This window comes from Strix uralensis, chromosome 3 (genome assembly GCF_047716275.1).
Source record: "Strix uralensis isolate ZFMK-TIS-50842 chromosome 3, bStrUra1, whole genome shotgun sequence".
NCBI classification, from domain to species: Eukaryota; Metazoa; Chordata; class Aves; order Strigiformes; family Strigidae; genus Strix; species Strix uralensis.
In genome coordinates, this window is record NC_133974.1 from 40,387,756 (window position 1) to 40,401,827 (window position 14,072).

At 36.3% G+C, this 14,072-nt stretch overlaps 1 protein-coding gene across 7 annotated transcripts in view; it reads right to left on the reverse strand.

Annotated features, from left to right (window-relative positions):
- The window catches only part of SNX14 (sorting nexin 14), a 57,384-nt gene that overhangs the window by 33,471 nt on the left and 9,841 nt on the right, over window positions 1-14,072 (reverse strand). For 5 of the 7 annotated variants that reach the window (XM_074861999.1, XM_074861998.1, XM_074862004.1 and 2 more), the window contains 7 exons: window positions 10,043-10,130; window positions 5,846-5,930; window positions 3,413-3,569; window positions 3,062-3,137; window positions 2,186-2,230; window positions 2,013-2,093; window positions 1,771-1,885 (listed from right to left, as the gene is read on the reverse strand). In XM_074861999.1, coding sequence (XP_074718100.1) covers window positions 1,771-1,885; window positions 2,013-2,093; window positions 2,186-2,230; window positions 3,062-3,137; window positions 3,413-3,569; window positions 5,846-5,930; window positions 10,043-10,130 — 647 coding nt within the window. The remainder of the gene's footprint in view (window positions 1-1,770; window positions 1,886-2,012; window positions 2,094-2,185; window positions 2,231-3,061; window positions 3,138-3,412; window positions 3,570-5,845; window positions 5,931-10,042; window positions 10,131-14,072) is intronic. The other 2 variants (XM_074862001.1, XM_074862000.1) reach the window with 1 other exon arrangement.

Genomic DNA, 14,072 nt, shown 5'->3' on the forward strand with positions numbered 1-14,072 from the left:
AGGTAGTTGACTTCTTATTAACTATAATTCAATTTGGTCATAAAATTATTACTAAAAATGTATTGCAATTAAAACTAATGATTCCTTAGCACAGTAAGAATAAATCCATGAAGTTGTTCCTGGCAGCAGAATGAATCAGAAGAATTATTTTTTTTTCTTTCTAAATTACCTCATTGTAAACTGTAGTTTTCTTTTAGCATGATTTCCAGTTCACGCAAACCACACACAGAGCCCCAACAGCCCTTTATACCAGTCATCTGCCTATTCTGCTGCTATTTCATTCCTAAGGCCCAACCACAGTATTTTCAATAATATCTTTAATATCAGGCTAACTTCAGAATGAGCTTCCACTGACAAAATAAAAATTCTATTCAGAACAATTATTGTGCAATCCTACTTGATTTACAGGCCCATTCTGTTAATAGCATAACTACTGGCCAGAAAGAAGAGGAAATAAAGTAATGTTTGATTCATTTTTCAATTAATAGACAGAAACAAACTTCTTCAGAGAAGAAGTATACCAAGCCCCTTCTGGGTTGGTTTTTTTTTGGATTATCTTTCTCAGTAAGTGCTTCTTATCTAAAATATTTTTATCAAGTGAAGAACCACCTACAGTAGACAGTTTGGGACAGCATAACTTCAGAGACCTAAATCTCATTCTTTGTTTTATGAGCTAATATATAGATTTGCCACCTATGAGAATGCAAGAGAAGTTCAGAAGGAAGAGAATGCTGAGAAAAAAATGCCCAGAAAAAAAAGACTGATCATGGGCAATAGCCAGTTTGAATAAACCTTTCTGCTAGATGAAGCAGCTCTAGAGAGCTCTAGAAAGGTCAGCTTAGAACGCCCCCCACAGGCATCACCAGCACTGAAAAGGTAATTGCTTTGTTAGTTTTTTGGTCAGGAGTTTTTCTGACAAAAAGCCAACATGTTTGGAAGTATTATGAGCACGTAAGAAGCTGCATGCGCAGAGATTATTTCTCTTATGTAATGATCAATGATTTCTGTGGTATTTTATGAGATAAAGTCTGTCTAATGTAAGTTCACGTCTTCCCAATGTATGTACAGGCTTGGGATATGAAGACACACCCATTATTTCCTATGCAACATGGAAATACTGGTTTACTAGAAACAAAAAACAAAAAGTTTTGGAAGGCCAACAATTAACTACTAGTTGACCAAAAAACTTGAAATAAACAACTCTAACTTACAGGAACTTCACAGAAGACCTTATTGTTCGAAATTACAAGGCTTTTCAAAACAACACTTCTGTAATGGCAAACCCAAATGCACACTTCATAACCAAGGTTCAGGTTACTGAACAGAAGGTTTCATCATCTTTAACATTCCTGTTATGTTTCTGTTCTTTGGAGAAATCAGAATTTTAAAGCTAAAAAGAACATGAGAAGCTTTTCATGATGAACAGCTCATTTTAGTAATACTTTAGTAACCACATATTAAAAAAAGGCAGCTGTACTTTGTATCAGTGGCCAGAACGTTTTCTTACAAGAATATTCTATTTTAAGATGTCCAACCTTTATCAAGAAACAGAAATACAATTAAGACCTACAGTCCACGCCAACATTAAGGTTGCCAAGATTAGCATTCAAGAATCAGTTCATACTAAAGTAAGTGAACACAGATCCTGAAAGGTAATCTCTTGTTTAACAATGCTGCCTAGTTCTGAGACTGAATATTCACTTCAACATGCAAATGCTTAAAGCTTTTAAAGATCATCAAATACACCTCAGCACACGTATGCAATCTTACCTACAGTCAGGCAGAACTGCAGCACATGGACTGCCCCTTCCTGTTTCAGGAAGTTCATAAACCGAAATAAAAGGTCTTGCTGATCTCTGATCTCCTTTAGCTCCAGTTTCAGGACCTTAGTAGGTTAAAAATGCAGTCAGCCAAACTTTCAATGAGTACATAAATAATGCAAGGAGTTGTAGAACAAAAACAGCAGGTAAAGTAAAACACTTATTTAAAACAGGAATGTTGCCTTTGCTTACAGATGGTTTTTTATTTCTTGGTTCTGCAAATTTCTGAAGGAATGGAACCAATGAAGAAGTAGGTTCAGTTGCTTTCTCAGGCTGTAGAAAAAAAATAACATGAGACAACTGGGTAAGGAAGCTTCCTTAATGCGTGAACAAATCACTACTGTTTCCAACTTGTCAGTACTCACTGGACTATCATCAATGAAGATCAGCAGCAAATGGTTGACAGTGTCCTGTAGAAAAACACAATACAAAAGTACTACTAAAGAAGCTCAACAAATTACATGAAAATCATTTCACTATGTTATGCCAAAGTTTAAACCTGTGAATATAGTACTACTTTAAAAGCAACAAAGCCTGGCAACACATGTTTGAGAATTAATCTTCAACACTCTCTTCAAGTATTTACAAGTCAGGGAATTTCTGAAGAGATCTGCACATAAACATTCTTTACCCAGGACAGGGAAGTTGTACAAAGTGTTTTTACTGTTAGTGCAGATCTAATGAACTACTAATACTTCCACAGCTACAGTACTTTCTGCTTGTGGCTAGGTGATACCTTCATAAATATTGCAGTTTTGCCTACTAAAATACATGCATAAATAAAATCAAAGATGGCAGTGTTACATCTTTAGAAATAAATGCCCTCTTGTTTGCAGAATTAAGGACAAAAGAATTTGTTTCAATCCAGCTGCAGAAAAGGCTGATTTACTTACACTGCTACAAAGATACACACAGCTAGAGTTCAAGTAAAGGAGCCCTTGTTTAAATGTAGTTATAGCAACTTGAAGGTGCTTATACTAGCACAGCATTCTCCTATTTGACAGGAATTGTAGTCCTTCATTGAAACTACATTCTTAAGATATCATGCCAATACTGTATTTTAGTCAGTTCAGTCGCTTAAGCACTCAAACCAGTTATAATGAACAAAAACATTGGCCACAAGATTTTTTTCTTTTACCCAGTCAAAATGTACAGCAAGTAAGTCATGGTGCATCATTTGCTTTACCACAACACACTTAGTAGGAAAACAGTAATACTGGATAAATGCTCCAAAGTCTTACAGGATCAGCTAAGAAATCCATTGAGGGAAGGAAAACAGAACCAGGCAGAATCTCTCTTATCAGAAGAGCCAGGGATCTGAAAAGAAAAAAAAAAAAAGGAAAGAAAAAAAATCAGAACCAATACATAATTTTCTAAGTGAAGTTTCCAATGCCATTATATTTTACTGGGAAATATTTTAGTATTTAGTAATACCTTAAGGGTGCTAGAATATTTTTAAGACCAATCAAAAAACTCATAAGCAAAGGGATAAGGAGGAGGGATGAGGATGATGGCTTTAGAGTTCATTCTTTCACTCCCCAAATATAGTATACAAACACTTTAAAGACTACAATTCTAAATAATTTCTATACCTGCACTCTGTTGACTTTGGGGGCAAAATATAAGGAAAAAGAAGTTCAGTAAGTTTTCTTAAGTAGTGAAGTTCATCTCTTCGGCTTCTCAAAGCAACATGGAGTTCTGGTCCATATTCCTCTAAAGCAGCTTGCTGTAAAAATTCTGCATTTTTTACTGCAAGTAAAAAACAGGATTATGAGTTGTTTCAGCTTTTTCTTATTGTAAAGTAAGAGATGATTGCTTGTCATTTGAGCTAAAACGTTAATACTTTCAGTACATATACGACTGCCAAAGGGGTACACTGTTGAAACTTTACAAAAGAACCTTGGCTTAGACTTTGAAGCCTGGCTATGTAAAAATAAAACCTCACACTGAAATAAGAATTCCTTCACTGAACAACTGCAGTTTGCATGGTTTCCAGAATGTTTTCTCATTTATAATTACTGAAGAACTCAACATCTTGATTCGTCTAAAAAACTGCATTGCCCAAAGTCTGCCTCTACTTGCTTTTTTCCCCAAATCTCCTTCACAGCCTCCTGCCTCTACTTCTTTTTTTCACAGTCTCCCATTTATCAGGCTTCTACCTACTGACCTGCCTACAACACAATTGAAATCAACTCAAACTTTTATTCAATCCTGTTATAACTGTTTCAGGCTTAGAACATTTAGAAACAAACATGAAGGAACACATATTTTAAACAGCGTAAATCAAACCAAAACCAGCATGGGGATCTGTTAGAGTGCTGCCTCTTATAAGCACCTGTATGAAGCTGAAAGAATACCTGCTTTATCAGATTAAAAACCATACATATTAGTTAGAATAAACAATGTTATATTCATTCAAGTCACTTCAAAGGCAAGAATTGAGCTGTAATAAATCACACCTAGCTGCACTAGCAATCTGGCACAGCCTCATCCCAAGAACCACAGCAGGCACAGGTCAGGTACCGAATACATACCTGTTATCTAGAAGGTTAAAGCTTGTTTCCAGCATATTGAATTTAGTACAGAAGCCTGCTAACTTGTCCTTCACAATCAAGAACCAGAAGTGGTATCAGATGATATGGGGAATGCAGGAATGTATATACTGTCTGATAAATCTGCCTAGCTGGTGTCACTAAAAGCAGAGAGGAGGAATGTGCTCTCTGGCAAGGACACGAATCACGGAGGTGTCTGTGCAAATAGTGAGGAATTACTAAGAGACATAAGGGTAAGAAGAGAAGGAAAAAAGGAAATGCTCCCTAAAGCAATCATTTGAAAAAGGATATAGAAACTAAACACACAGAAAAGACTAGGCTCAACCAGCAACCAAAGCAAGGCCTGAAAGCTGCCTCTGAATCATGTATTACAGGTGCCTGGTTCAGCAACATTTACTAGAAAGTGCCTCTAAGTCATTTTCAGCTCCTACTTCACATATCTACCCTCAGCAAACAAGTCTTTTCCTTTGAAACACTGAAGAAAAGGGCTATGTTTTCAATGTCATACATTTAAAATCCAGTTCTCTGCTGTTAAAGAAAAGTGTTTCTAACTCCTTAGTAGAAATTAAGGGAAATACGAAATTTGGCATAAACAGCACGAGATAATCTAGTATCTTGAAACTGTTTGTGCCATGAAAAACATCTAATGTGTTCACACTATATCTCATTATTCGTGTTACTCATACCCGCTACTCAGAGGACCAATGGCATGTATTTCTAGATACCAAGCAGATGTTTTGAGGGAAGGGAGGAAAGTTCATGACTCCAGTGAAAGTAAATGTCTATGCTTAAAAGCTGAATGAAACCACATTTTGTAGATATTGTGGAACACAGCCAGTGAAAAAAAAATTCTTTTCCAACAACAAGTGTTCTATTTTCCAAATATTCTTTCAATGTGCAGTTTTAATATAATTTTTACATTAGGCTTGTGAAGATATTTTCATTTGGATAATAATTAAATACGCTACTGCTCAAAGTCTCTCCATGGCTTATAAACATAAACCTAACTTTTCAACATATTGAACAACTCCACTAACTGCTCATGTTAGCATGCAGATGTGAAATCATTCTAGCTATAAGAGTTACAGTTACAGTACAGTGCACAGACATGCAAATCCTTTCATTTATAACTGCTCATCTGGAATACAGAGGAAAAACTTCAAGAAGCATTGCTAAGTGATCTTTTTTGCCCTGAATAGACAAAAAACACATTCCTGATTACCATACTGAGAAAGTAATTTAGTATTTTCAATGTGGGGAAATGAAAATCAAAACTCAGAGATTATTTGTACTGTAACTTTTTGCCTATTTGTCTTTGCAACCTCCAAAAGAAAAATGCAAAAGGATCACTTTTTTTTTTTTAAGAGAAGGCAGTGAGGATGAAAAGACTGAGCAAATATAATAACAAGCATGCATAAAGAAACATTTATACTTACCCTTTGAAACGGACAACATATTAAATCTTTACATTACCTCTCTGCCTGGCCTTGGCTATCACTTCAATGTGCTTCATTGCTGCCTTGAGCATTTTCTTTGTTACAACAGTTGGAATATCCACCTAAAGAATAGTTTTAAAATAAAATTGTTCTAGTTTTTTTCCTGAAATTTATTACAGACAACTATTAAACATATTAATGTGCTTGTATGTCCCCATTCTAACCACAAAATGAACCCTTAAGAAACAACCCATGAATTCTCCAGATGAACTGACAGTATGCTCATTCTTCTGGGCAAAGCATATAACATCGTGTAGAACTAAATGCCATAAACAATACTGTTAACACATTTGTTGTCAACTTGTTTTGATTATGATTCTTCCATTGCAATAATTACAGTAACACAGCTTGATTTCCAAGTCATGGTATATGAAGCCTAGTTCTGCGTGAAGATTTGCAAGTTAACTGTGCTCTGCTTCTAGTACTTGCATACCTTAACCCTCAGCAATCATGTCCACAAGGACGAAAAGCAAAGTGAAACCCCCTCTATGTATATGCAGAAAAAAAAGTCACGGCTCAGGTGATGGCAGAACCAAAAGAAAATTTGAGTTACTGAGTCAAGATGACCATTAGTGTCAACAACAGTTATCATGGGATCCTGCACATAAGCCAAACAAAAAGCACTTATGATTTAATCAAAGATTGTATTAGAGTCTTGCATTTACACCCTCCTTGATGGTTATGAAAACAAAAGGAGAATTACAGAACAATTCAGGCACAAATGGCCCTCAGGATGTCTTAACTCCACCTACTGCACAAAGCAGGCTGAGCTTAGGGTGCTCAGGGCTGTATCCATCTGTTGAATACCACTGACAGTCATGGCCTCACAGGTCAAATGCTCTGGTCCCAACCATCTTGGTGGCCCCTTGGTTGAACTGGCTCTACTCTATCAATGTCTCTTTTGTAATGGAGAGCCCAAAACTGGATGCAGTACCCTAATGTCATCTAAAGAGCACCAAGTAAAGGCAGATAATCACTTTCCTCAATCGATTGGCTCTGCTCCTGTTAATACAGCTCAGGGTGCTGTTGGCCTTCTTTGCTGCCAACGCACACGGCTGGCTCATATTCAGCTTACTGTCTACCACAGGGCTAGGTCCTTTGCAGCAGAGCCTCCACAGACAGTCAGTCCCCAGCCTGTACAGTTTCAAGGGATTCTTCTTTACCAGTTGCAGCACTTTCCACAGAAACTTATCTAGAAACAGGTTTACACTTTGGAAGGCCTTTACTTTAAGCAAGAGCAAAAGTCGTCTCAGAGAAGCAAAAGCATAGTTGCAAATGTTCAAAACTTAAGATTTCTGAACAAGGTTCTTTCCTAATGGAGTTTGTCCCTCCTCCATACTAAGTCAAATAAAGACCTTAAGTAGTGAAACAGAAGCATAAAAGTGCTTCTTGCCAGACAAGGAAAGAGACAGTGTAATTGCAAAGACCACCAGAGCCGAGAGAAAAGTTGTTTTTTTATTCATTCATACAAAGAGAAAAGCATGCATTCCTGCACAGTCCCCTGTAATATTTGAGGTGCACAGCTATGACCTGACCTGGCCAGCCCAGACAAGCTAATACAGTTTACTAGAACTGCCTAACAGTAACTAATTAAATTAAGGTCAACTCCTATTTACAAGCAAGAAAGTAGGAGAACCTTTGTGACTCACATTTCAACAGTAATTTCAATAAATCAAGAGTTTCCTACAGAACATAGGGATAGGGGAGTGTTTATTCCTGCAGAGGTTTAGTCAAATAGCACAGCATGCAAATTCTTATCAACACTGTAGTAGACACTATTAACTTTTAACAAAAATTTCAATGAGATGCAGGGCTACCTACACCAAGCCATAGACAGGGAAACCCTTCACTTTCTCTTCAAAACCCATAACTAGCCCAGAAATGGCCACAACAAGGAAAATCCAGATTTAAAAATAAAGAGAGAGAAGTATTTCAGCATATACTAAGAGCTGACTGGCCTGAAGTGCTTGTTACTTTGTTCAAGAACCATGCCTCAAAAAATCCACTTAGGCAGCCTTAAACAGAAAACAAAGGAATTCGTTTCACTGAAGCAATTTATAATTTTAAGTCTTAATTCAAAAGTGGACAATCCTTTGGCAAAAAAGTATAAAGATATAACCTAAAAAAAGGAAAAAAACAGTCTGTTTTCTTACATGTAGTAGTTCCTGAATTTAAAAATTTTATCTCTATTAGCTAGAACTATTGCTTTCAAGTGTTTAATAATAAATCCAAATCGAAGTACAGCTGTTTGGCAAAGGTATAAGACTATTTTATTTTGCAATCGGTGATTAATTTCTCCTCAAATGAGGTTATAAAGGTTATAAAACATTCTGTCATAACCCTTTTCAGCTAACTACTGAAGCTTTAAACAAGGAGTCCTAAAATGACAAAAAGTTGGTATTTTATTTGCAACTTGCATATCAACTCTGATTTCTGCGCACATTTTCAGTAGTATATGCATCACAGCTACTGAGGCTGTCTGAATCTGTATGTAGGTGTGTGCACACACAGAAACACTTGTTCAGCAGAAAAAAAAAGTATGAGCTGAAAAATATAGCATAGCATGAAACACCATGCTCCCATGCATGGCTGAACATGCCAAGTTTCAACCTTGTTTCAAAACACAAAGTTACTATGAGTACCTTTTTGCTTGAGATACCTGTACCACTTCACACAGAGACAAAATAAATTATATTATTCTGTAGGATGGATATAAATAAATCTAAACATTTGTAAAGAGAAATGCATTTCTGGGATAACCTTTATTTTGTAGTTCCTCTGACAGTGCTTAATACTTGTAAATGTCTTGAGTTTTTGTTGCACATATTGTCTACCCAGATACACAGAATTGAAGATACTACATTTACTTCATTAGTGTCAAAGGCAGACATGGCAAATTAACACTCTACTTAAAGATGCTATAGCTGATCTGAGATAAAACAGTCAATACCTTATTACATGATCAACAGAGAAGACATCGTTTTCTGAATCAACAACGGATCTGTGAACAATGCAGCTAACTAACACCTGCACGTATTACAACTCCAAATTAAATTTTGAGATCTTGCTCTAGATTCGCACTTTGAAAGATTTACTCTACTTTCACACCTCCATATAATGTCTGCACTACACAGACATTTCCTAATCTTCCCCTATGTTCACTTTAAAAAGCAACATGCTTGAGTTAGAATAAACAAGAAAGTCATCTGGATTTGATATATAACAAGGACAAAATCAGGCTGTTAATCAGTCATGACAGAGTACATGTACAACTTCTAGTTCAGGAAATATTGCTGTTACTAAGGAGAGGAAAAGAGACACACAGTTATGGTAGTTGCTCCAAAAGGGGGGCCAGAACTGAATAAATTTGGAAACTGAGTTAGCAACTCTTCCTGCTTAAAACAGCCAGGACGTTAGAAGCAGTTCCTGTAGAAGAAGCTTGAAGCACTTTACCAGAAAAGAGAGTACATGTGCTAATATATTAAACACAGCGAATAAAAATTTTGAATCGTTAGTCTTCAGAACGTTTCTTAAGAACTACATTAATATAAGAACCATACCTGGTTTAGCTCTTATAGTAAGATATTCACTTAATGACAGTCCATTCTTTATAGACAACTGTTAAGGACCTTGCCTGCATTTAAAGAAGTCAAGCAAGCAGAAGCTAAGAGACAGGTACGCTGCTCACCATTTTCTATTAGTTCTTTTTCAGTAATTCTGAAAATTGTTTCCACTTGGATTAAGTCCCTAAAAGACAGCTAGAAGATCATCCCAAGGTTTTAATAATGCCTTGCACTAGTGTAAAAAATATATCCGTTTGCAAGAATAATAGAGTGGTTTGGGTTGCAAGGGACCTTCAAAGACCACTTAAGTCCAACCCCCTGCTGTGGGCAGGGACATCTTTCACTAGATCAGGTTGCTCAAAGAAATATCGCACCTGATGTTGAACACTTCCAATGATGAACCATCAAAGATGGTTTATAACCAGCAATAGGATGAGCTCCAGAAGGAGGAAACGGATAATTCAAAGAAGAAACTTCGATGGAAACTGCCTAAACTCTCTGTAAGACTGACTTTGGAATCACCATTTTTAAAAAAATTAAAGAACTTGCTACAGATGGAGATCAGTTACTTCTGATGGAAAACCAATGTTAATACCTTTAAGTCACCTTACCTTATGAATTCTCCGAACTAGTACAGATGCAAAAAACCGCAGAGTGCCTCTCAGTTCATCCACTGAGGATTCATCATCAGTAATATTTCTGTAGTGTTGTAAAGAATGTCATGCAAGAAAACAGAGTAAAATGCATTTATATTAATCCAACCACAACACATATGGCACTACTAAATGCTGGAATAAGAACATTCATCAGTGACACTTCAACTGGTATTAACTGAAATGAAAGCTACCAAGTGTGGGCAGAGAGTAAGCAGTCTTCTAGGTGAGTAAAATACACAGCATTCCCACTATGTTTGTGTACTCAGCAATGGCTTAATAAATATGTCAGTAAATTAGAATTATATAGCAATTCCTGCTCTAATATACTGTCTATATGATTTTGACCAAGCAAAATCTAACTTAAGTTTCCACATATGTGACTGCTTCCTAGTTCAGTGGCATGAAATAAAACTGAATTAATATCGGCAAAGCCTTTGGAACAAGAGTACTGCAAGCACATACCCCAGTTAAGCAAGTCAAAATTGGATTTTTCATATTGCATACTACAAGACCTTCTATACTCCAAGATTTCAAATAATTTTCTTCTGGTTTATTACAGATCTGGCTTTGTTAACTTCTTTTGTTTAAGTTTTATTATCAACTTGGTAGTTTCTCATCTACCTTTTAATGGAATAGGTACACCCCTTGTATTTCAGTTCAGCCTCTTCCAATAGAAAACTTTAATCGGTATTTTTTCAACAAGTTCTGATACTTAGATGCCATTTCATACAATAATATTCTCTTTTAAATACAAAATTGGGCCTATTTGTGGTCTAAACAGAGATTGCCATTTCCTAGAAAAGAAAGCTTAGCACAGGAAACTGACAAATGACAGAACTTACTTTTTAAAAAGTCGATCTAATTTCGATGTAGCATGAAATGTGAAACCATCAATTACAAAGAAAACAAAAGAACAACCTCAATCTATAGCTACATGGAACAGAACTGAAATTATTTAACATGGTTTCTGCTTGGAAACAAAGAAATAAAGAAGAATTTAAACAGATTCCCAACTCACTATGTCAAAATATCATCTAAACTTTTTATGTGGCTTGCCAGTTTCCATCTGCTGCAATAAAATATGTTCACTGAAAAATCATGGTTAAAATACTTAAAGTTTATTCAGGAAGAAAAATGCCTAACTCCATGTCTCAGGAAACTGAATGAAAATGGGAAATACACAGTCTTAGATGCAGAAACAGCAACTGAGCAGAAAAGAGACCATGATAACAGCATTCCACAAAATGCAACAGAAAGAATAAAAATCTACCAGCATTTAAGCATATATGGACATTACAGTATGACTAAAGATACAGGTAAAACTGCATTATAATAACTAAGTAATGACACAGCAAAGAAAGTTACCTCCTGCTTTAGCTAATGACCATATGTAAAAGCCGTCACAGTTTTCAGTAATAAATGAGTCTGCATACGTAGTAAATGCAAATATTATTTGCATTAAAAAAATCAGTACATTTGAAAAATAAAAATTTTATGCCTGTAACATCATTTTACATTATTCTGCATCCGATTTTTTAAAGCAATGTTAGCCTGGGTTATATAGCATTCAAACACATGTTGAACTGCTAGGTACAGATACTGGTGAAGTAACAGTTGAAGTATGCAACCAATTGTATGAAAAAGCACCTCAAAGCAAGCAGCCTGGCATAAGGAATACAACCATCCTCCAACAGCTAATCATATGCAGATAAGAATACTGTAGGGGAAGGTTTGGTTTGTTTTAAGATCAGCAGCTGACATTTTGGAAGCAATATGGTTAGCAAATACCCACACTGTCAAAGGAAGCCAAGGGATTAGCAAACAAACTGTATGACTGTATTACCAGTATTTGACAGCCAACAAGATACATGAAGTAATTTGGACCAAGAAGTTGTTATTTTATTGACACTTGGATAACCAGTATCTTGGCTAATTCTACTTGGACATGACTTTATGCCACGTACTTTCACAATGCGCCGTAGGTTTGCAGAGACATTCTATTAATCACCAGCAGACTCAAGACCGGTGAAAAAAACATCAAAAACCTGCAAAATCTCAAAACTCTAGTGACACAGTGGAAGGTCCAAATAACTCGCTCGGAAACATTTTAAAAATTGGCTGCATTTTCCCAGAATTTGAGGAAAAACTTAAAACCACAACTGTCAGTGTAATGGAGAGATTTGCTAAGAGAAAAAGGCTCAGTCTGTTAATTGTAAACAGTTACTGAGTCCAGTGTCTCAAAAGAGATACACCCAAATTGCTGTTGCGTGCAAAGTCTTATGGGATCTACTGATAAATGAAAACCATATACAAATACCAAACTGTTTTTTTTCCTCTTTGTGTCAATTACTCTTACGAAATTTGGCCAACTCCTATCAAAAAGATGAAGAAAATAAGTTGCAAGCTGATAAAACTGTAAAGCTATGGTTTCTAACTCAAAAATCCTGAATTTTTCTTGCATTACTTGCATTCAAAATAGAAGCAGCTCCATATGTGAAAACACTAGTTTTAGTCACTATCAAAGAAAAATGTTTTCACAGTAATGTATTACAAAAATATGGTAATTACTGGATTCTAATCTAATCTGAGAGAACTGGAGTTGCAGTAGCATCAATGACCAAAAAAAAAAAAAAAAAAAAAATCAGTAAGCACAGACTGACTCATTCAAACTTTAAACTCTTCTATTTAAAGTGAGATTGGTATAAGCAAGATATATAGTTTTATTGTACAGCACAAAGCATAAGCAACAGACTCAGACCAGTGTTTTGTAGCTCTACAAACTTGGATTACTTACAACTCTGCTCTATTCTTCTCACATAATTGAAAAAATTCTTAACACACAAATATTTAAATATAACCAGTATAAATACTCTGAAAAATACCAAACAAAAAGTGCACATAGGTAGAACTACCTATTTCAGTAGAGTTCACTGTATTTTTAAGTACTAATCTTCATTCCCCTAAAGTGATCCAAATTTAGGGATGTTTGCCTCTAAATTTTAACATGCTAATAAAATATTACAAATTCTTACACAGTTTATTAATGAAACAAACATCAAGCAGAACTCTTCCCTGCTTATAGCACTTTGTTTCCTGAGCAATAAATCTATTATTTTATCTTGCAACATACATTTCTGGTAAGTGTTACACTTCCCAGGCTTCTGAGTGGGATACATCATGTTACCTCTTTAACGTCCAGAGTGTGCAAGGTGCTGCAAAAGAGTATCAGCTGGCAGGGCACAAAAAGGGGGGGGAAAAAAAAAAAAAGGGAAAAAAGAAGAGCAAAAGAGTAACACTTCTGCACAAACTCCGTTCACTTGAAAGAGGGGCAGGAAGGAATTATGCGCACGCTTTTCTGCAAGGGAAAGCAGCAAACTGTTTTACCAATCTAGTCTGGCAAGTCTGAATTGCCTGCTGGCGGTTACCCACGCTGCTAAGTAAGTGTAGTCTGGATGCAAAGGCTTCTGATTTGGCTCTGAAGAATTATCCAGAGACAGTGAAGTTTGTTAGCTCAGAAAAAGCATTTCATGAATGCAAGAGTCCTTTCTCCAGAGTGAGCTGAGCTATGCAAACAGTGTGGGTACACCTAAGTAGGAAAAGTCAGAACTAACATGCTCTACAAGACAGACGGCTGCACACAGACACACAGTTCAGGCCTCCCTGCACAACTGCTGCTGGAAATACAAGAAAGCACAGAAACACCTGAATGTCTAGAGGGAGTGACACCAGATCTGACATTACCACTGTTAAGCTGAAACGAACAAGCCTTTCAGGACCAAGTTGTTCCACGCAGAATTACTCTGCTATCACTGCACTACAGGTCACTGAACTCCCAGTACTTCAGGTTCATGGAAAGCTTATTAGCTCTGATCTGCATGGTGTGAATTTACGGACCTAGTTCAAAATCCAGAGGTGCAGCCATGTAAAACTAAAGACAGTGCAGGAATGTCTACACAGCTCACCAAAGGGCAAGTCACCAGAGGCC